General features: G+C 40.6%; 1 protein-coding gene across 2 annotated transcripts; it reads left to right on the top strand.

The window, feature by feature from the left end:
- Positions 1-3,896: 3,896 nt before the first annotated feature.
- Positions 3,897-20,800, top strand: eef1akmt1 (EEF1A lysine methyltransferase 1). 2 transcript variants are annotated; one of them, XM_062974632.1, is made up of 5 exons: positions 3,897-4,033; positions 4,190-4,351; positions 7,671-7,753; positions 9,432-9,712; positions 20,581-20,800. In XM_062974632.1, exons 2-5 carry the CDS (start codon positions 4,202-4,204, stop codon positions 20,646-20,648), a joined length of 582 nt encoding a protein of 193 aa, XP_062830702.1. In that variant the 5' UTR covers positions 3,897-4,033; positions 4,190-4,201; the 3' UTR covers positions 20,649-20,800. The 2 variants fall into 2 exon arrangements, with proteins under 2 accessions (XP_062830702.1, XP_003219297.1); XM_003219249.4 differs by lacking the exon at positions 20,581-20,800 and adding an exon at positions 12,813-15,220 and having other exon boundaries at positions 3,898-4,033.
- Positions 20,801-21,285: the final 485 nt, after the last annotated feature.

Below are 21,285 nucleotides of genomic sequence, written 5' to 3'. Positions count from 1 at the left end.
CATGTCAGAAGCGAATTGGGAATACAGTTATAATGTATTTTAAAAACACTTAAAAGGTTAAAAACTTAAAAGGTTAAAAACTATACTAGATTTCCTTTGACAAGAAGCTGGCCACTTTGAGTGCCTCAGGTGTCACTGTGAGAAGGTCCTCTATTGTGCATGTAGCAGGGCTCAGACTGCATTGTAGTAAATGGTCTGGTTTGCTCTTCTCCACACTCACATGTTATGGAGTCCACTCTGTAGCCCCATTTCTTAAGATTGACTACATCTCGTGATACCAGAGCACAGTCTGTTCAGTGCCTTCCAAGTCACCCAGTTTTCTGTGTGCCTGGAGGGAGTTTCTCATCTGGTATCAGCCACTGATTGAAGTTCCGGGTTTTAGCCTGCCACTTTTGAACTCTTGCTTTCTGAGGTGTTCCTGCAAGTATCTCTAGACCTTAGGAAGCTTTTCTTGATTTAAGATATTGGCATGCTGGTGCTATCCAAACAGAGGATGGGCGAAAGATGTCAATTCATTGATCCTTTTATTACTGGCTGCTACTTCCCAGCAGATATCAGGTGGTGCAATGCTGGCTAAACAGTGTAATTTCTCCAATGGGGTAGGGCGTAGACATCCTGTGATAATGTGGCATGTCTCATTGAGAGCCACATCCACTGTTTTAACGTGGTGAGATGTATTCCACACTGGGCATGTGTATTCAGCAGCAGAGTAGCAAAGCGCAAGGGCAGATGTCTCCACTCTATCTGGTTGTCATCTCCAGGTTGTGCCAGTCAGCTTTCGTATGATATTATTTTTAGCACCCACTTATTGCTTGATAATCAGGCAGTGCATCTTGTAGGTCAGAGCACAGTCCAAGGTAACTCCCTGGTATTTTGGTGTGCTGCAATACTGCAGTGAGATTCCTTCCTAGGTAATCCTCAGAGCTGCATTTTAGATGGATTGGGAATGAGCTGGTTTGATCAATGGAGAACAATTGGCTCCTAGTGTACATTTAGAAGGCGTTACTTTTACTTTTAGCATTTATTTTCAAACCCTCATCTAAGTCCGCTGGATGGGTTCTGAAGCATGATTCTCAAGAAAACAGAGCTTGCTTTCTTTTCAAAATTCATCATCCTTGTATATATATTCTGATAAAATTTGTAGCCAAATAGCTCTTGAGAGAGAACCTTGTTTGGCACACTATGTTACCTATAGAGCAATCTCATAGGTCTATAAATAAAGAAAACAATGTTATGTCTGACCTAAAATACTGACAAACACATTTTGGTGCCTCAGATGTTAAACTTGTTTCTGAGTGTATTTGACCTGCTCATTCGAAAAATGACATCAGCTTTCTCATATCATCTACCAGTTGCTATCTGCTTGCCCATAGAAAGCTATGATCACCATTGCTAAGAAACTAGTTCTGATGTGGTCTATCCAATGTAATTTTCTGAATCAGCACCACACATAACCCCAAGAACAGGCCTAAAAACCATGACACCCAGAATTGTTCATAGAATCATAGAGTTGGAAGAGACCTCATGGGCCATCCAGTCCAACCCCCTGCCAAGAAGCAGGAAAATCACATTCAAAGTACCCCCGACAGATGGCCATTCAGCCTCTGAGAGCCTCCACCACACTCTGGGGCAGAGAGAGAGTTCCAGTGCCAAACAGCTCTCACAGTGAGGAAGTTCTACCTAATGTTCAGGTGGAATCTCCTTTCCTGGAGTTTGAAGCCATTGTTCCACATGCTAGTCTCCAGGGCAGCAGAAAGCAAGCATGCTACCTCCTCCCTATGACTTCCCCTCACATATTTATACATGGCTCTCATCATGTCTCCTTTCAGCCTTCTCTCCTGTAGACTAAACATGCCCAGCTCTTTAAGCTGCTCCTCATAGGGCTTGTTCTCCAAACCCCTGATCATTTTAGTCGCCCTCCTCTGGACATATTCCAGCTTGTCAACATATCCCTTCAATTGTGGTGCCCAGAATTGGACACGGTATTCCAGGCGTGGTCTGACCAAGGCAAACCATTGTTGGACTATGTAATTTTTGCTGTGAGCATCAGGCCTCATTCCCTTGTTTTTTTCAGTCAAAACCAGAATGACATTCCAGGAATCTGGAGATTTAAAGATGAACTAGTCGGCAAGATCAATGTGGAAGGACATGACAACGGGAGTCCTAAAAATAAGCATAACCTTTGTGTAGTTCACACATTGAGAGCATGAACTGGAAACAATCCAGTTATCATCTTTGTATTGGACATATTTATTTATTTACTTATTTATATAAAACATGTATATTCCAGCCTTCTCACCCCAAAGGGGACTCAGGGCGGAGCACAACATATATACGGCAAACATTCAATGCTGGAGCATAAAATAAACCATAAATATACATAAACACTAAGATCAGTTATCTTCACATTAAAAGCATTATTTAAAACCATCGCAAGACAGCCACACTGTATTCGGTCCACATGATGAAATTTCCTATTGCTGCCATTATTTCACTGCCCCAAAGGCTTGGTCCCACAGCCAGGTCTTTACCATTTTTCTGAAGGACAGGAGGGAGGGCTTGGAAACCTCTTTTAGGAGGCAGGCGAAGTATTGTTTGAAAAGCAATCTAACAATGCAATCAATCAAGTGTTAGCATTCACATATGGCAGAGGCATGCAACCCTTTGGGAGGATTATGTGGGAATAATATTTGTGAAATACTTTGAACACCTGTATTGTTGGGATTTTCCAACTTCAGACTTGCGGGAAACAGTAAGCAGCAGAATCATAGATAAACAGATTACGAGAAAATAAGGTTGTTAATTCCAACATTTTATGTGTCTTATGTGATTGGTGCAGTGGAGAGGAAGAGGTGGAGAAAATGTTGGGAATACTTTTTTCAAACTTGCAAGCTGAAATGGAGAAGTATCTATTTTTAAAAGTACCTTTAAGAAATGGAGCATTAGCAATAATTGTTCTTTTAATCCAGGACTTCTTAAAATCATGAAGTAGAAATACAGCCTGTGACCTCCCTTTGTAAAACTAATCAATACAAGAAGGACATAATGAGTAACGGGATGATAAATTCCAGCCGATTTTCATGTACCAATCAAACACCAGAAGTGAGAAATCTTTAATTTTAAAAAGCGCCTCCAAGGACTCACCTTTCACAACATCTGAGCTGCATGCATTGGCAAGTTCACTTAAGCTAAAGGCTTTGGCTAGATAAAGCCATATGGAGAAACAGGTAATAATAATAACTATCATCATCATCATCATCAATAATAATAATAATAACAATAAATATGCTGTTGAAGGCTTTTATGGCTGGAATCACTGTGGTTCCAGACATGAAAACATCAGGGCCAACTAAAACCTCTCAACAAAGGATTCCCTCAGGCAGGAAGCAGCCAGGCTTTGAATCTGCAAAGCCATTAAATGCTAATCAAGGCGATCAATTGCAACATTCACAGTTGCCTCCAACAGACAAAAGAGTTCTTTCTCCCAATCTGGACTATCCACGGATACATAAACCCCACTTTCCAACAGACCTCCTACATCTGAGGATGCCTGCTGTGGCGAAACGTCAGGAGATGATGCTTCTGGAACATGGCCATCCTCAGAGCTGGTGAGATCGGTTGGAAACTGGGCAAGTGAGGTTTATATAGCTGTGGAAGGCCCAGGGTGGGAGAAAGAACTCTTGTCTGTTGGAGGCAAAGGTAAATGTGGCAATGAATCACCTTGATTAGCATTGAAAAGCCTCTCAGCTTCAAGGCCTGGGGGAATCCTTTGTTGGGAGGTGTTAGCTGGCCCTGCTTGTTTCCTGTCTGGAATTCCCCTGTTTACAGAGTGTTGTTCTTTAAGTACTGTCCTGATTTTAGGTTGTCTTTTTTTTTTTTAATACTGTTAGCTTGTGGATGCCAGCAGGAGCCACTGGAGGGAGCATGTCATGCTCTTTGGTGGGGAAAGGCGGAGCCTGAGCCAGGCTTAGGGAGGGAGGGAAAGGAAGAAGGAAAAAGGCAGGAAGGAAGAGGAAAGGGGGGAAAGGCGTGGGTGAGTGGAAGAGAGAGAGGAGGAGGAGGGAGAGAGGGGGACTCTGTCTTCTCTGTTGGATATTGCTGGGAGTCAGACAGTGACTCCTCTCATCTCAAGCTGTTTCAGTTTTCTAGTCAGTCCATGTGCCCTGAAAATTCTGTTTTCCCTTGCTAGGTGCCTACAAAAATGAGCGACAGCGACGACGATGCCCCCCAGCTTTCCTCTGAAGCCTTAGCTGCTCTGCAGGAGTTCTATCTGGAACAGCAGCAGAGAGAAGACCTCGAGGCAACAGAAGGAGCCAACAACTGCACTCTTGGCTCGATAGAAGAGAACTGGGTAAGAAGCACTGCAGGCCACTGGAATAGTATTAGCCAGCCACATGCACAAATAGCAAGTGCAGGGATGGAAATAGTGAGGAGAGTGGTCCCCAGCAAGGCAGTTAAGACTACAAGGGTAAAGTAAAATGTCTTTGGGTTGCTGTGAGTTTTCAGGGCTGTAGGGCCGTGTTCCAGAAGCATTCTCTCCTGACGTTTCACCCACACTTGTGGCAGGCATACCCAAAGGTTGTGAGGTCTGTTGGAAACTAGGCAAGTGATATTTATATACAGTAGAGTCTCACTTATCCAACATAAACGGGCTGGCAGAATGTTGGATAAGCGAATATGTTGGATAATAAGGAGGGATTAAGGAAAAGACTATTAAATATCAAATTAGGTTATGATTTTACAAATTAAGCACCAAAACATCATGTTATACAACAAATTTGACAGAAAAAGTAGTTCAATACGTAGTAATGCTATGTAGTAATTACTGTATTTACGAGTTTAGCACCAAAATATCACAATGTATTGAAAACATTGACTACAAAAATGTGTTGGATAATCCAGAACGTTGGATAAGTGAGACTCTACTGTATCTGGAATGCCCAGGACTTCCAACCTCACAGCCGGGCTGTGGCGCAGGCTGTTGAGCAGCTGCAATAAATCACTCATGAGTTCGAGGCCAGCCCGTGGCGGGGTGAGCACCCGTCAATTAAAAATTAAAAATAGCCCCTGCTCGTTGCTGACCTAGCAACCCGAAAGATAGTTGCATCTATCAAGTAGGAAATAAGGTACCACTTATAAAAGTGGGGAGGTAAGTTTAACTAATTTACGACCTGGAATGAGGAAGTGCCATCAGAGTGGATGATGAAGCAGCTGCTCCCCCCTGTGGCCAGAATCGAACATCCCCTCAGGAGAAGGTTAAATTGCCTCTGCGTCTGTCTGTCTCGGTCTCTTTTTGATGTGTTTATGGGCATTGAATGTTTGCCCTATGTGTGTATAATGTGATCCACCCTGAGTCTCCTTCGGGGTGAGAAGGGCGGAATATAAATACTGTAAATAAATAAACCTAAGCATTGGAGGTAGGTGTGAATGTTGCAATTAATCACTTTGATTAGCATTGAATAGCCTTGCAGCTTCAAAGCCTGGCCGCTTCCTGCCTGGAGGAATCCTTTGTTGGGAGGTTCAAGCTGGCAGGAAGCAGCCAGGCTTTGAAACTGCAAGGCTATTCAGTTCTAATTGAACTGGCCAGTTGCAACATTCACTCTTGCCTCAAACAGCCTATGAATGAAACTTTAGTCCGCCCTAGCTCTCTGAAAGGACTCAGGGCAGCTTACAACAAAATGCACAGTAACAAACATTCATTGCCGACAGTAATCATAGAATTATAGAGTTGGAAGAGACCTCACAGGCCATCCAGTCCAACCCCCTGCCAAGAAGCAGGAAAATCACATTCAAAACACCGCTGACAGATGGCCATCCAACCTCTGCTTAAAAGCCTCCAAAGGAGCCTCCACCACACCCTGGGGGGGGGGGGAGAGAGAGAGAGAGTTCCACTGACAAACAGCTCTCACAGTGAGGAAATTCTTCCTGATGTTCAGGTGGAATCTCCTTTCATGTAGTTTGAAGCCATTGTTCCACGTCCTAGTCTCCAGGGCAGCAGAAAACAAGCCTACACCCTCCTCCCTATGACTTCCCCTCACATATTTATACATGGCTCTCATTATGTCTCCCCTCTGCTTGCTCTTCTGCAGGCTAAACATGCCCAGCTCTTTAAGCCGCTCCTCATAGGGCTTGTTTTCCAGACCCTTAATCATTTTAGTCACCCTCCTCTGGACGCTTTCCAGCTTGCCAACATCTCCCTTCAACTGCGGTGCCCAGAATTGGACACAGTATTCCAGGTGTGGTCTGACCAAGGCAGAATAGAGGGGGAGCATGACTTCTCTGGATGTAGACACTATACTCCTATTGATGCAAGCCAAAATCCCATTGGCTTTTTTCGCCGCCGCATCACATTGTAGGCTCATGTTTTACTTGTTGTCCATGAGGACTCCAAGATCTTTTTCACACGTACTGCTGTCGAGCCAGGCATCGTCTCCCATTCTGTATCTTTGCATTTCATTTTTTCTTCCTAAGTGGAGTATCTTGCATTTGTCCCTGTTGAACTCCATTTTGTTAGTTTCGGCCCATCTCTCTAATCTGTTAAGATCGTTTTGAATTCTGCTCCTGTCTTCTGGAGTATTGGTGTCGTCCGCAAACTGGATGATCATACCTTCTAACTCTTCATCTAAGTCGTTAATAAAGATGTTGAACAGAACCGGGCCCAGGACAGAACCCTGCAGCACTCCACCCATCATTTCTTTCCAGAATGAAGAAGACACATTGGTTTGTTCGCTTAACCAATTACAGATCTACCTAACCATAGTTTTACCTAGCCCACATTTGACTAGCTTGTTTGCCAGAAGGTCATGGGGGACCTTGTCAAAGGCCTTAATATATAAACAAATCAAAAATAAATTGTAAAGCAACTTAAATGCACAAAACATAACACAATTCACATAAATACAAACATATTAAGTCTTTAGGTAAAGGTAAAGGTTTTCCCCTGACATTAAGTCTAGTCATGTCCAACTCGGGGGGTTGGTGCTCATCTCCATTTCTAAGCCCAAGAGCCAACATTGTCTGTAGATGCCTCCAAGGTCATGTGGCCAACATGACTGCATGGAGCGCTGTTACCTCACACCAGAGTGGTACCTATTGATCTGCTCACATTTGCATGTTTTCGGACTGCTAGGTTGGCAGAAGCTGAGGCTAACAGCGGGAGCTCATCCCACTCCTCAGATTTGAACTGGTGACCTTTCAGTCAGCAAGTTCAGCAGCTCAGCAGTTTAATCTGCTGCGCCACCAAGAGCTCCATTAAGTCCTTAAAATCTCATTAAAAATCTCTAAAATTAGAATAAAAATTTTGGAGGGGAAATGGCAAACGCAGATTAACAGGGTGGATGTTAGCAAGAGTTTTTTCCCCCACCCTGGACATTATTCCACAGATATATAAAGCCCACTTATCTAGTTTCCAAAAGATTTCACAACGTCACAACAAGCTGCCAATTTTCAATATTGATTACCAAACGTGAATTTGGAATGCAAATATTGTTCACGTCTCCTGCTCCTCATCTCTTTATTTTCAAAGGTAGTATGTAGTTTGTATTGATTCTACCTATCTCAGCTTTCTGGATTTTCTTGCTTTTATGTTTTCAGTCTGTAAACAGATGTTTTCTACGTGTTACTATACAGAAAGTATGCCGCTGTTAACATTTGTGAATTATTACCTGCAGCAACTGAGCCAGTTTTGGTATGATACTGAAACTGCAGATCATTTGGCGAAAGAGGCTATAAGAGCAGCTGGAAAAGGTGGCAGGTAGGGCTACAAGTTATATCGCATTATTTATACCAGCTTTGTGGGTGAATATGATAAATGTAATGATAAATGTGTTGGCAGAACTGCTGAGCAAAAGGTCAGTGCTTCAAATCCGAGGAATGGGGTGAGCTCCCATCTGTCAGCTCCAGCTTCCCATGCAGGGACATGAGAGAAGCCTCCCACAGAATGGTAAAACATCCAGGCGTCCCCTGGGCAACGTCCTTGCAGGCAGGCAATTCTCTCAAACCAGAAGCGACTTGCAGTTTCTCAAGTCGCTCCTGACACAAAAAAAGGACTAAAACATTCCTGGCCTTTATCATTTCAGCATTGTATATAATATAGAAAAGGTTGCACCTTGTGCTTCATCCTCACAATAAAATACCTGTTGAACCGTAACCAGCACATCCATTTTACAGATGAGGTCAGGCTGAAAAGTGCCAGAAGAATTTCAGCCTACATCCAAAGGCCTCCTGAGAAAAGATTCTAAAAACATTTGTTTTTTTTCTTCCTCACTTATTTGAACTGAGAACATGGGAAATGAAAAATATAGTTTAAGATTTACTTGGAATAGTTGGAAATAGGAACCTTCTACAAGCCTAGCAATGTATGATATATATAATTGTGATTGCTTATTATATTGCATGTATATATTGGTATACAGTTTTTTTCCTTGATCTTGGAGGCATCTACGGACAACGCCGGCTCTTTGGCTTAGAAATGGAGATGAGCACCAACCCCCAGAGTCGGACATGACTAGAAATGTCAGGGGAAACCTTTAACTTTACTTTAGATATACTTTTGGGCAACTGAAAATAACACTTTTGAAGATCTGCTATATATTTTGTGCATTGTTATATCTTTGTTCCTAACAGTTCAAAGAGATAACCACAACCAGGTATATCAGTCTAACAGCTGAGAAGCCTAAGTTGCCTTCCATGAATACTAGTGGATATTTACCACTAAGGAGAAGATTGACTCAAGCAAGTTTTTAACTCTTCTCAGGAAGAACATATTTTACCAAAAGGTTATGATCTCTAACAAGGTCATGCCTTTCGAAAAGATTATGATTATTCCAAATAGTGCAAATGCCAATTAATCTCCAAAAGAGTCACATTTTCAATAGCCTGTGGAGATTCCTGGTTTTCCCAATAGGAATTCCCTTGAGGATATTAATTCTTGCGACCATAGTTTCAAAATGCATATTTATGAGTATGATTGACAGCTTTTGTTATATCAAAATGTAGGTTTTCCTCCTCAAAATTGTAGGATTGAACTTTCAAAGAGCAAAAAAAAAAGATATTAATGTTTAAATATGTCGAGTATAGGCGCTAAAGATTTAATTTGGAAAGACAGTGGTCATCAACCGAAAAAATTAAGTTCAGAAACATATACCTTGTTTCAGCCTTACTTATAACAGCAAGAACATGGTCATGTTGCTTTCATTTTATTTACATGGGAGATGTAGTCTGCTAGTTACTTGAGTGTTCTTCTTTTTTGTCTATTTTTAAAATGGAATATTGTAAAATTAGTTAGGATACACTTGAAACTTGGACAAGGTTTTTTTTTACAAACAGTGCACATACTGGGTGAGGAATGCTGGGAGATGCAGTTCAAAGAGCAATTTTAGTAATCACTGAAACTCTTTTATGTAATTAATTGTTTTTGTTATCTTTTTCAGGATAGCATGTGTTAGTGCGCCCAGCATTTATCAAAAACTGAAAGAACAGAATAACAATGATTTTTCAACGTGTATATTGGAATACGACCAAAGATTTTCTGTTTACGGAGCTGAGTATATTTTCTATGATTACAACGATCCTTTGAATCTTCCAGCCAGCCTCAAAGAACATAGTTTTGACATTGTCCTTGCAGACCCACCCTACTTGTCTGAAGAATGTCTCAGAAAAACTGCAGAAACCATAAAATACCTAACAAAGGGGAAGGTTCTACTTTGTACAGGTATAATATTCCTTTATTTCAGCACTGTTGTTCCATTGCTTGTGGTAATGTGGTGAGAAGGGAAAATGAGCTTGTAATTCATCAGCACCATCATTTCCATCAAATTTCTAATTTGATGTTATGTGCCTTCAAGTTGTTTCTGAATTATGGTGATTTTAAGGCAGGGTTTTCTATGGTTAGGAATGCGAGACTTGCCTAGGGACATGCAGTGAGTTTTCATGGCTGAGCAAGTATTTGAGCCATGTGCTGCCAAAGGCTTTCATGGCTGGGATCACTGGGTACTTCACAATCTCTGAGGATGCCTGCCATAGATGCAGGTGAAACGTCAGGAAAAATGCTTCTGGAACATGGCCATACAGCCCATAAAACTCACAGCAACCCATATTTGAACCCTGTTCTCCAGAATCATACTCCATTGTTCAGATCACTATGCTCTATCCTCCAGATAATTACAAATATTTGTTTGTAATAATAATAATAATAATAATAATAATAATAATAACAACAACAACAACAACAAATTTATTTTTATACCCCGCCCCATCTCCCCGAAGGGACTCGGGGCGGCTTACATGGGGCCTTGCCCGATACAACAATCAAATAACAATAACAGAGCGATAACACAATTATCCCAATAAAAACATCAGCATCAGTAAAAAAACAATCATTAAAATCAACATGCAGCATACAATGTTAAAAACAGGAGACTAATTCATATATCCCGGGCAAAGTGCAGAATGTTCCGAAATGGGAAAGGTAATTTCACAGTTGAAATGGACAATAATAGTAGTAGTAGTAGTAGTAGTAGTAGTAGTAGGCCATTTAATGCTAATCAAGGTGATTAATTACAACATTTAAACTGGCCTCCAACAGACAGAGTTCTTTCCCCCACCCAGGATCTTCCACAGATATATAAACCTTCCTTGCTTAGTTTCTCCATATAACTCACAACCTCTGAGGATGCCTGCCATAGATGTGGGCGAAACGTCAGGAGAGAATACTTATGGAGCATGGCCATACTGCCCAGAAAACACACAACAACCCTGTGATCCCAGCCATGAAAGCCTTCGACAATACTATGGATTTGTTTTTCATCTGAAATAGGTTTCTATTTTTATGTATATGAACAGTATACATAAAAGTAATTATATTGGGGGTGCCCTTTTCCTACAGATGGTGTGTAGAAAGTGACCACTTGAGGGCTCCCGTGTGGCAGCAGCATTTTCCCTGTAACTCAGTTTATTAATTGGGGAAAGTCTATAGAGAAATGTCAACTCAAAAGTGGCAAAGAGAAGTGGTATTAAGTGCGTTCAAGGGAGTAATGTACAAATGAGAAAAAATTTAAATGAAAAGGAGGGGCTTGTAAAGTAGTTTCAAGTGAATTTCTTATGGAGACATGTTTAAATAAAGAATTGACATTGATGGGAAAGAAAATGAAGTACATCTACTGCGTGCAGCCTTTGAGCTGAGAAGGAAGCCTACATGCCTGTCATAAATCTTGATGTTTTCTTCTAATGATTGAATCTCCTCACCACCACCACCACCACCACCACCGGGCTCTTACCCACCTCACCCGCTCAAAGGTATGAGAGGATACCTGTTCATCAATCCAGAAAAAGGCCTTTTCTAAGGGATAATTGTACTCAGTCCTTGATCCTTGCTTGTTTCAACTGCAGAGGAGCTTTCATTTTAGGATTGGGAAGTCATTCTTGCACCCCATAAGATCTTTTCTACCAGTAGCTTCTCTTGTGTCATCCACCTTGGCCTTTAGGCAATGAACTCAATGGCACTGAACACACACAGCCAGCTCTTACTCAATAGGTGGACAGTCATGTGTATGCCAGTCAGTACAATACAGTGGTATTGTCTACTTCTGTTGGCTTTGTATCCTGATGGCAGTTTTTGTTTTTATTTTATTTAATTCAGCTAAATTATTGAAAGTGAGGCTTATACGGTGAGCTCTCTTACAAATCTGTCTTGCTTTGAGAGCCTTAGCTTTTGGCACCCACTTGTAAATATTATTATTAATATTATATTTATTTATACCTCGCTTTATCTCCCACAAAGGGCACTCAAAGCGGCTTGACATAAAAGCATCAACATGTATGTATGTATGTACAGTAGAGTCTCACTTATCCAACATAAACGGGCTGGCAGAATGTTGGATAAGCGAATATGTTGGATAATAAGGAGGCATTAAGGGAAAGCCTATTAAACATCAAATTAGGTTATGATTTTACAAACGAAGCACCAAAACATCATGTTAGACAACAAATTTGGCAGAAAAAGTAGTTCAATACGCAGTAATGCTATGTAGTAATTACTGTATTTATGAATTTAGCACCAAAATATCACGATATATTGAAAACATTGACTACAAAAATGTGTTGGATAATCCAGAACGTTGGATAAGCGAGTGTTGGATAAGTGAGACTCTACTGTATGTATCATATGATATATAAATGGTTCTTTCCAATCTCATATTACTCCATATTTTCAGAGAAGTGTAGGTGCATCTGCACTGCAGAATTAACGCAGTTTGAGCCCACTTTGAACTGTCATGGCTCAATGCTGTGGGATCATGGGAGTTGTAGTTTGGTGAGGCACCATCAGAGAAGGTTAAGGACCTTGTAAAACCACAACTCCCAGGATTTCCAGACTTTAAGCCATTAAAGTGGACTCCATTCTAGATGCATCCTGTGTCATATTTCCTACTGAGAATAATAGGAATTGTCCAGAAATGGGAAAAAGACAATCCAGGCATCAGAAAATGTAATTTCTTTGTTCTTATTTTATGCGTGTTTCCTCTCCAAAGGGGTTGTTGATAGAAAACAATGAAGAAATGCCTAATTCACCCAAATTGTGGGTACAGATGAATGTATTTTCTAAAACAATGGACAGTCTGAGTCAGTGGATCTCGGGATTCCAGTTGTTGGTATAGGCAGCAGAGATGATCTTTTGTCTTCTTCTTCTGTTTCTGGCTTTCAGTCAAGTATTTGACTGGCCACTGTTGGAAACAATGCTAGCTAAATTGGACTGTTCCAAGACAAGTCTTTAAAAAAATTAAATAAGGTATATTTGTTTGTTTTTTCTTCCTCAGGTTCAGTCATGGAAGAACATGCTGCAAAGTTTCTTGGTGTGAAGATGTGCAAGTTTATTCCAAAACATACTCGAAACTTAGCCAATGAGTTTCGATGTTATGTGAATTATGATTCTGGACTCGATTTTAATTCTGCCTCTTGACAACAAGCATAAAAATATTGGTGACATATTTCACTGTGAAGCAGTTTTCCTTTTGTGGGTGATGTAAACATTTGTCTTTTCTGGCAGTAAGGAAGTGGATGGTGATGAGGATTCAGTAATCCAGTGATTGGATTCATGTTAGTTTTGATGGATTACTGTGTATTCTCATGTATAAGTCAGGGCAAGTTTTGGAGCCAGAAGTATGGATTTTGATATCATCATCAGTCTTTATTATGGTCCAAACACCCAATTTGCTCAGCAGAAAAAGATTTTGGTATGACCTATGGATAAGTCAAAGATCATTCCACGAAGAGGGGAAAGCACCGATGCCACATGAGGAGGCTAGTGCCAGAAGCACGACATGACAGAGAGAGTCAGAGGGATTGATGCATCTTTTAGGTTCTCCTGGAACAGACTAAGCTCATACCTTTTGCTACTTTGCTCAGAGAAGGAGGTAGTTCCTTTTTTGATAGGAGTTATCTTACATTGCTCACCTTGAACCATAATTAAGTTGACCTGACCCAGGTTGTCTACGCTGGATCTTTCACACTTGCCTCAAATAGACAAGAGTTCTTTCTCCCTCCCTGGACTTTCCACAGATATATAAAGCTCAGTTGCCTAGTTTCCAACAGACCTCACAATTTCTGACAATGCCTGCCATAGATGTGGGCGAAACATCAGGCGAGAATGCCTCTGGAACATAGCCATACAGCCCAGAAAACTCACAGCAACCCCGTGATTCCAGCCATGAAAGCCTTTGACAATACTTCCTTGCTTTAAACTCAGCTTCAGGCTCTGTTCTGTCATAATTCTACCTGCTATACAGTGTTGCTTCAAAAGTACAGTAGAGTCTCGCTTATCCAACATTCTGGATTATCCAACGCTTTTTTGTAGTCAATGTTTTCAATATATCATGATATTTTGGTGCCAAGTTGTAAATAATTTCTACATAGCATTACTGTGTATTGAACTACTTTTTCTGTCAAATTTGTGGTATAGCATGACGTTTTGGTACTTAATTTGTAAAAGCATAACCCAATTTGATGTTTAATAGGCTTTTCCTTAATCCCTCCTTATTATCCAACATATTCGCTTATCCAACATTCTGCTGGCCTGTTTATGTTGGATAAGTGAGACTCTACTGTAGTTAAGAAATTTGATAATACAATGAATAGACTTGCTAAGCTTGAACTGAAAGAAAGATACAGAGATAAATATTGATTTTATGGCTTGGCATATGTCCCAAAGGAGTTCATGAGATCACAATGGTGGGACTTAGCTGACTTCTGAGTCTATGCATCTCTGCCTGACTGCTCTTTTGCTCTGCTGCTGCCCACCAACATATGTCTTATTATTTATTTATTTACAGTATTTACATTCCGCCCTTCTCACCCCGAAGGGGACTCGGGGCGGATCACATTATAAACATATAGGGCAAACATTCAATACACATAGAACCGAGACAGACGCAGAGGCAATTTAACCTTCTCCTGAGGGGATGTTCGATTTTGACCACAGGGGGGAGCAGCTGCTTCACCATCCACTGTGACGGCACTTCCTCATTCCAATTAGTTAAATTTGCCTCCCCACTTTATAAGTGGTACCTTATTTCCTACTTGATAGATGCAACTATCTTTCTGGTTGCTAGGTTAGCAACGAGCAGGGGCTATTTTTTATTTTTTAATTGACGGGTGTTCACCCCGCCACGGGCTGGCCTCAAACTCATGACCTCATGGTCAGAGTGATTTATTGCAGCAGGCTGCTCACCAGCCTGCACCACAGCCTGGCCCCTAAGCAAGTTGGTTAGAGGCCATTTGAGTGGTACTAGACAGACCCTTCATCCAGCTGTTGATTCTGATGAGATTGGAGGGAGATATTGAAACAATGGGGTGAGTGGGCAAAAAGAGGGAATGGATGAAACAAGAGTGAGGTGGGAACATGGGACAGTTGCAAGGATTGGATGGCCTTCCTCCACAAGACCCTCTGTATCTTGCCAACCGACCTCACACGTCCAGCTTTCTCTAGTGTTTTTTTTATAATTCCCATTGGAATGGAGACTGAGAACAAGAAACTTGATCAAGTTCTTCTGACTTCATGGTTAGCTTAAAATCAAAGCTGTGCCCAGTTCCAGCACACTTTCTATTGTCCTACCATCACGCATTTGTAATACTTCGAAAACTCAATTTTCTTTTTTTTTTTCATTTTCAGTAAAACGCATTTAACTCTCATTTCTGTGGATTAACAATAAATAACAATTATGTAATATTTGCCTTGTTTTATCTTCTGGACACCTAAACAATTATTCCCTTGGTGCATGAAAACATCATTTTAGTTGTATCTTATCCCTTAAGCAAGCGCTTCATTGGCACATATTTAGAAATATGCTTGCGTTTCAGCATGTTTGAGTATTTAATATAATCTCTTACTTCCTTTTTGTAACAAGACACATATTTTTCATTACGAATTGCCACCTTGTAAATTTGGTCTGCGATAAATTATTGCTATGCTTAGAGGGGGGAAATGCCATTTTATTAACTTGTTAAAGTGCCATAGAGAAATGGACACTGTACAGTGGAAATGGTATGTCAGAAATCCTGTTTTTTTAGAGACCATTTTAAGTGATTAGCTTGCCATGTTAATTTTCCAGATGCATTGTAAACGTAATTTTCTCATGTGGTTGGGTAGCAAAAGACTTATTCCCCAATTAGGAAGAGTGTGACTCTAATGAAATACTCAGCGTGAGTCTTACCGCATTTTCTCCTACCAACTACCGGTAATTATATTTTTTCTCCAGGCAATACACAAGCTAGTAAGCACTCTGGTCTCCCAAAATCTATTTATCTTTGTTGATGTTATTTTTAGAGGATATTTTTTTAGAATGTAAGTAAAATTTCAGTTTGCAGTGCTAAATTGCTTTTACTAAGTCTGCTCAACATTTCATCAACAAGTCTCATTATAAGCTTTACAGTACAGGTTGATCAAAAATTAATATTTGCCAATCTATAGAGTTTTTAATATTTCTTGTGTTCTCCATGCTTTCCAGATAATGAACTCAAAAGTTGATCTCCTCAGGTGGCCTTCCTTTCCAGACTATCTCTGAGGAGTGTCTCAGTGCCTCTGTGTAGATTTTGTGGATAATCACGATTGTAAGATGGAGGCAGAGAAGCACCACTGGATTTCACCCACTGCTGGACTGAATAATATTGGATCCTTTTATGAGTAGAACACGAGGGCATGGAAAGTGGAATGGCAGAAGCATAGCAGGTGCTTTGATAGGAAACCCGAAAGCATAGAGAGCCCAATTTGCTAATTTCCTTCAGTGTGTTACATTTAAAACAGTTCCTCTTGATATAATGTTTCCACATTGTTGTCTGTGTGTCTCATTATTGGGCTCTTGATGCCTTCAAAGTATGGCAACACTGTCAGAAATATTTTAAAAATTAACTAGGTGTTTTTAATTGCAAAAATGTGAGTCAAGCACCGAAGAGTTAAGTGGATGCAATGACTCAGCAAAAGCTGTAGTTCAATATAAGCAGGTGTTCCCGTAGTTTAGTAGCCCTCAGCATGAGGTAGACCACAGCGTAAGAGAAGCCTTTGTTTGAGAGCGGCCTCAATATGATAAAGGTCAGTGTGAAGAAGGCCTCAGTGTGAGAAGCCTTTGTGAGAGAGGCCTCAGTGTGAGAAGGCCTGGTGTGAGAAGCTTCAGTGTGAGAGGCCCCAGGTTGAAGGCCTTGTGTGTGAAGCTCCAGTGTGAAGGATGCTGTCTGTAAAGCTACTGTGTGAAGCTGCTGTGTAAGTTCGGTGTGAGAGGAGGCTCTGTGAGAGCGAGGCTGTTTATCTGCATGAGAAAGAAGCCCAGTGTGGAAACAAAGAAGGAAGTATAAAGAATTTTATTTCTTTTATGGAAACCTTGTTTTTGTAAATAGTGCAACTATTTGCTGCAAAGAAAAGCCTCCTAAGGAAGAGATTGGTTTGTGTGTTTTTCTTTGGTTCTTTTTATCACTTTTGGCTACTAGTGCTGGGTCACACTGCTGCTAATAAGTTACTCTGCTGTACATTTATGGTGAGGATCTTTTGTTAATAAGCCTACTTGCCCCATAAACATCCTGTTGAGTTTTAGGACCCCTCAGGCCCTCTGCTTTGCCTAAAGACAGGGTAATGCAACTTGGAGGCCTCCAACTGATTTAGGTGCCAGTTTCATCAAGAGAGCCAATGTAATGGGTGGAGGCCATATTCCAAATCATCTGGAGGGCTCCATATCACCTACCCCTTCCGAAGAACATATTCTACTTCTCTAAATGAGGAACATGTGATAAGGTATTGAGACTGTTCTAATCATGGACTGAGTTGCCAAGACGTCCTAGGTGCTAACTGACTGAAGTAGAGGTAGTTTACTTCTAAATCCTATGGTCAAATCTAGCTTCTAGACCAGGCATGAACAAACTTGGACCCTCCAGGTGTTTTGGATTTCAACTCACACAATTCCTAACAGCCTACCAGCTGGGTTGCTGTAAGTTTTCCAGGCTGTATGGCCATGTTCCAGGAAACAGCCCAGAAAATTCACAGCAGCCCAGTGATTCTGCCCATGAAAGCCTTCCACAACCGGCTGTTAGGAATTGTGTGAATTGAAGTCCAAAACACCTGGAGGACCAAAGTTTGCCCATGCCTGGTCTAGACAGATTATCATGTCCTTCATGTGTGACAATGCTTTATAAAAATGCCTCTCCTAAAGGTTAGTTACCAGCAGTAAGGCTTTTAAGCTAAAATATGTGGCATTTCAGACTTCTGGTTTTGCCTTTGTATATATGTAAAGGTAAAGGTTTTCTCCTGACATTAAGTGTAGTTGTGTCCAACTCTGGGTGTTGGTGCTCATTTCCATTTCTAAGACGAAGAGCCGGCGTTGTCTGCAGACATCTCCAAGGTCATGTGGCTGGCATGACTGCATGGAGTGCCGTTACCTTCCTGCTGGAACAGTACCTATTGATCTACTCACATTTGCATGTTTTCGAACTGCTAGGTTGGCAGAAGCTGGGGCTAACGGCTTCTATATATGTAGCAGGCCTAGATTTTGTTGAAATTAGAGAGACACTTTCCATAGCTGAAGTACTGTAATACACGATTTCCATGACCATTTGGAAACGTATGTGCTTAAGAGTCCTCAGTTCACAAGAGGAGATGTCCTAATGCAAGACTCGGCAGTCTTGGGAGAAGGAAGAGAAGGAAGACATGATGGCAGTGAAGCAGAGAGTTCTGTCCCTTCTGTCCCACTCTTGCAGATATTCATTGTGTGTATATTATGTATATGCATGTGCCTTCAAGTCACCTGTCTGCTTAGATGGCCATGAATTTTGTAGGGTTTTCTCAGGCCCCTTCCTCACAGCTGTATAAAATCCACATTGAACTGGATTATATGGCAGTGTGGACTCAGATATTCCAGTTTAAAACAGATATTGTGGATTATCTGCCTTGATATTCTGGGTTATTTGACTGTGTGGAAGGACCTTCAGAGGTGGTTTGGCCACTTAAAAAGGTAAAGGTTTCCCTTGATCAGAGGTCCCCAAACTAAGGCCCAGGGGCCGGATGCGGCCCTCCAAGGTCATTTATCTGCCCCCCGCCCTCAGTTTTATAATATAATATTTTTATATCAGTTTTAATAATATAATATATTGTATATACAGTAGAGTCTCACTTATCCAACATAAACGGGCCAGCAGAACGTTGGATAAGTGAATATGTTGGATAATAAGGAGAGATTAAGAAAAGCCTATTAAACATCAAAATAGGTTATAATTTTGCAAATTAAGCACCAAAACATTGTGTTATACAACAAATTTGACAGAAAAGTAGTTCAATATGCAGTAATGCTACGTAGTAAGTACTGTATTTATGAATTTAGCACCAGAATATCACAATGTATTGAAAACATTGACTACAAAATTTGTTGGATAATCCAGAATGTTGGATAAGTGAGACTCTACTGTACATATAATATTGATAATAATATTATGTTATACAATATAATACTAATAATAATACCATATAATAATATTAATTATATTTTATATATTACATATAATATTATAGTATAGTGGTATAGTTCAATATAGTAATATATAATGCTAATATTGTGCTATGCTAATAATATAATATATTGTATGTACATACAGCTGCTCTGAGTCCCCTTCGGGGTGAGAAGGGTGGGATATAAATGTAGTAACTAAATGCAGTAAATAAATAAATAATTTTAGACTTAGGCTCAGCCAAAGTCTGAAATGACTTGAAGGCACACAACAACAATCCTAATTAACTTGACTATCTCATTTTCCAGAAGCAGGCCCACACTTTCCATTGAAATCCTGATAGGTTTATGTTGGTTAAAATTGTTTTTGTTTTAAAATATTGTATTGTTCTTTCATTGTTGTTGTTGCTGTTTTGCACTACAAAAATAAGACATGTGCAGTGTGCATAGGAATTTTTTTTTTCAAATGATAATTCAGCCCCTCAACAGTCTGAAGAATTGTGGACCGGCCCTCTGCTTCAAAAGTTTGAGGACCCCTGCCCTTTATGTTAAATCCAATCGTGACTGAATCTGGGGGTTGGTGCTCATCTCCATTTCTAAGCCGAAGAGCTGGCGTTGTCCATAGACATCCCCAAGGTCATGTGGCCGGCATGACTGCATGGAGCGCCCTTACCTTCCCGCTGGAGTGGTACCTATTGATCTACTCACATTGGCATGTTTTCGAACAGCTAGGTTGGCAGGAGCTGGGGCTAACAGCGGGCGCTCATTCCGCTCCCGGGATTTGAACCTCGGACCTTTTGGTCCGCAAGTTCAGCAGCTCAGCGCTTTAACACACTGAGCCACCAGGGGCCCTGGTTTGGCTACCTACTTCCTCTGAAATATAGCATACAGCATTGTTACTGGGAAGAAAACTGAAACCAACATGACTTCCCTATCACTGCAATGGCATTTCCCTAAACTAGTCATTCTTGAGCAAAAGAAAATAAAGGAGATTGGTGCTTATCTCCAGGCCTGCTTGATTTAGAAGTACTTTCCTCAATTTGCCTGAAGAGTCTTCTGTCATCCATGCAGTGAAGTCTGCCATTTCCCCAGTGTTTGAACTTGCTACATACTGTATTTGCATTTAAAAGCAATTCAAGTGGGAAAGTATTTCTGAAGCTGTATGCCCTGGATGTTCAAACAACCTTATGTTTGCATTTCCTTAAACGGGTCTGTCTCAACCCCTCTACAGATTTTAAGAATGTATTCTATATAAGCGACAGCCATCTGTGCTTTTACTTACCTGCCAAAGATTTCTAAATTGTATTTTAATATGAATTGCATTCTGAAATAATGGAGCAAAGGAGAATGCTCGATCCATATGCCTTGGCATAAAGCTTTCAGTAATTGAGCCTGGTTTATATTTATTTCTCAGAACTCCAGACTAAAAACATATATTGCTCATTCTTTGAAATCCTGCCCTCATTTAAGCCAAGTGTTATGCTCTTTGAATAGGACAGGTTCAATTTCCCATGAAAAGTCTTCTTTCATTCCCAGTATGAATGAGTTGCCTTCAGTCAAAAAGATTGCAAAATTAATTCCCATTCTCTCTCTTTTTTGTTCATAGTCTTGAATCTGGAACATGTGTTCACATGGACAAATTCAAAATGTGTACCAAATAATCACAAGTATTGATGAAGCAAGAAGGCCCTGCCCTGTTTCCAGAAATTTGGTGAACAGTCTCCGTACTCTTCTTCTTGGTTTTTGCAGGTGCAGCTTGTCATGCAGAAATAGGAAGCACACAATATCATTGCTGGAAAATAGCTTTGAATAAATAGTTAAAATGAGCCAGTCTCTATCAAGGAAAAATAATCCTTTAAAAATACTCTCCAAAAAAAAAAGTATAATATACAGAGTTACTGGTTCCTGATAGGAAAAGATACACATTTTAATAATTGTGTGATGAGAAACTGCTAAGTACACATTTGCAAATCAAAATACTTGCAATGTATTCCCACTCCAGTGGAATGTAGGGGTGGGAACTAGAAATATGAAATCTTTACCTTGAAGCTCATTTCACTGCAGAAATTATCAGTCTTTGGTTCTCTAGATGTTTTGGACCTCAGCTCTCAGTGGAAATTTGTACAGAAACAGGCTATTTGCTGATGGGAAAGGGGGATAGCCATGTGTGGATGAGCAGGCCACATTGCGACCCCAGATTTGGCTCAAACATTGCATTGCTGAATTTTGTGCCTACCATAGTTACCCTTAATATGAAGGACAAGCTGCAATTGATTCAGGAGGACTGCTCTGAATCCAACTATTTTCAGCT

The sequence above is a fragment of the Anolis carolinensis genome, chromosome 3 (assembly GCF_035594765.1).
Source record: "Anolis carolinensis isolate JA03-04 chromosome 3, rAnoCar3.1.pri, whole genome shotgun sequence".
Lineage (NCBI taxonomy): Eukaryota > Metazoa > Chordata > Lepidosauria > Squamata > Dactyloidae > Anolis > Anolis carolinensis.
Note: the sequence above shows the minus strand (reverse complement) of the source record. Positions and strands in the feature narration are given on the sequence as shown.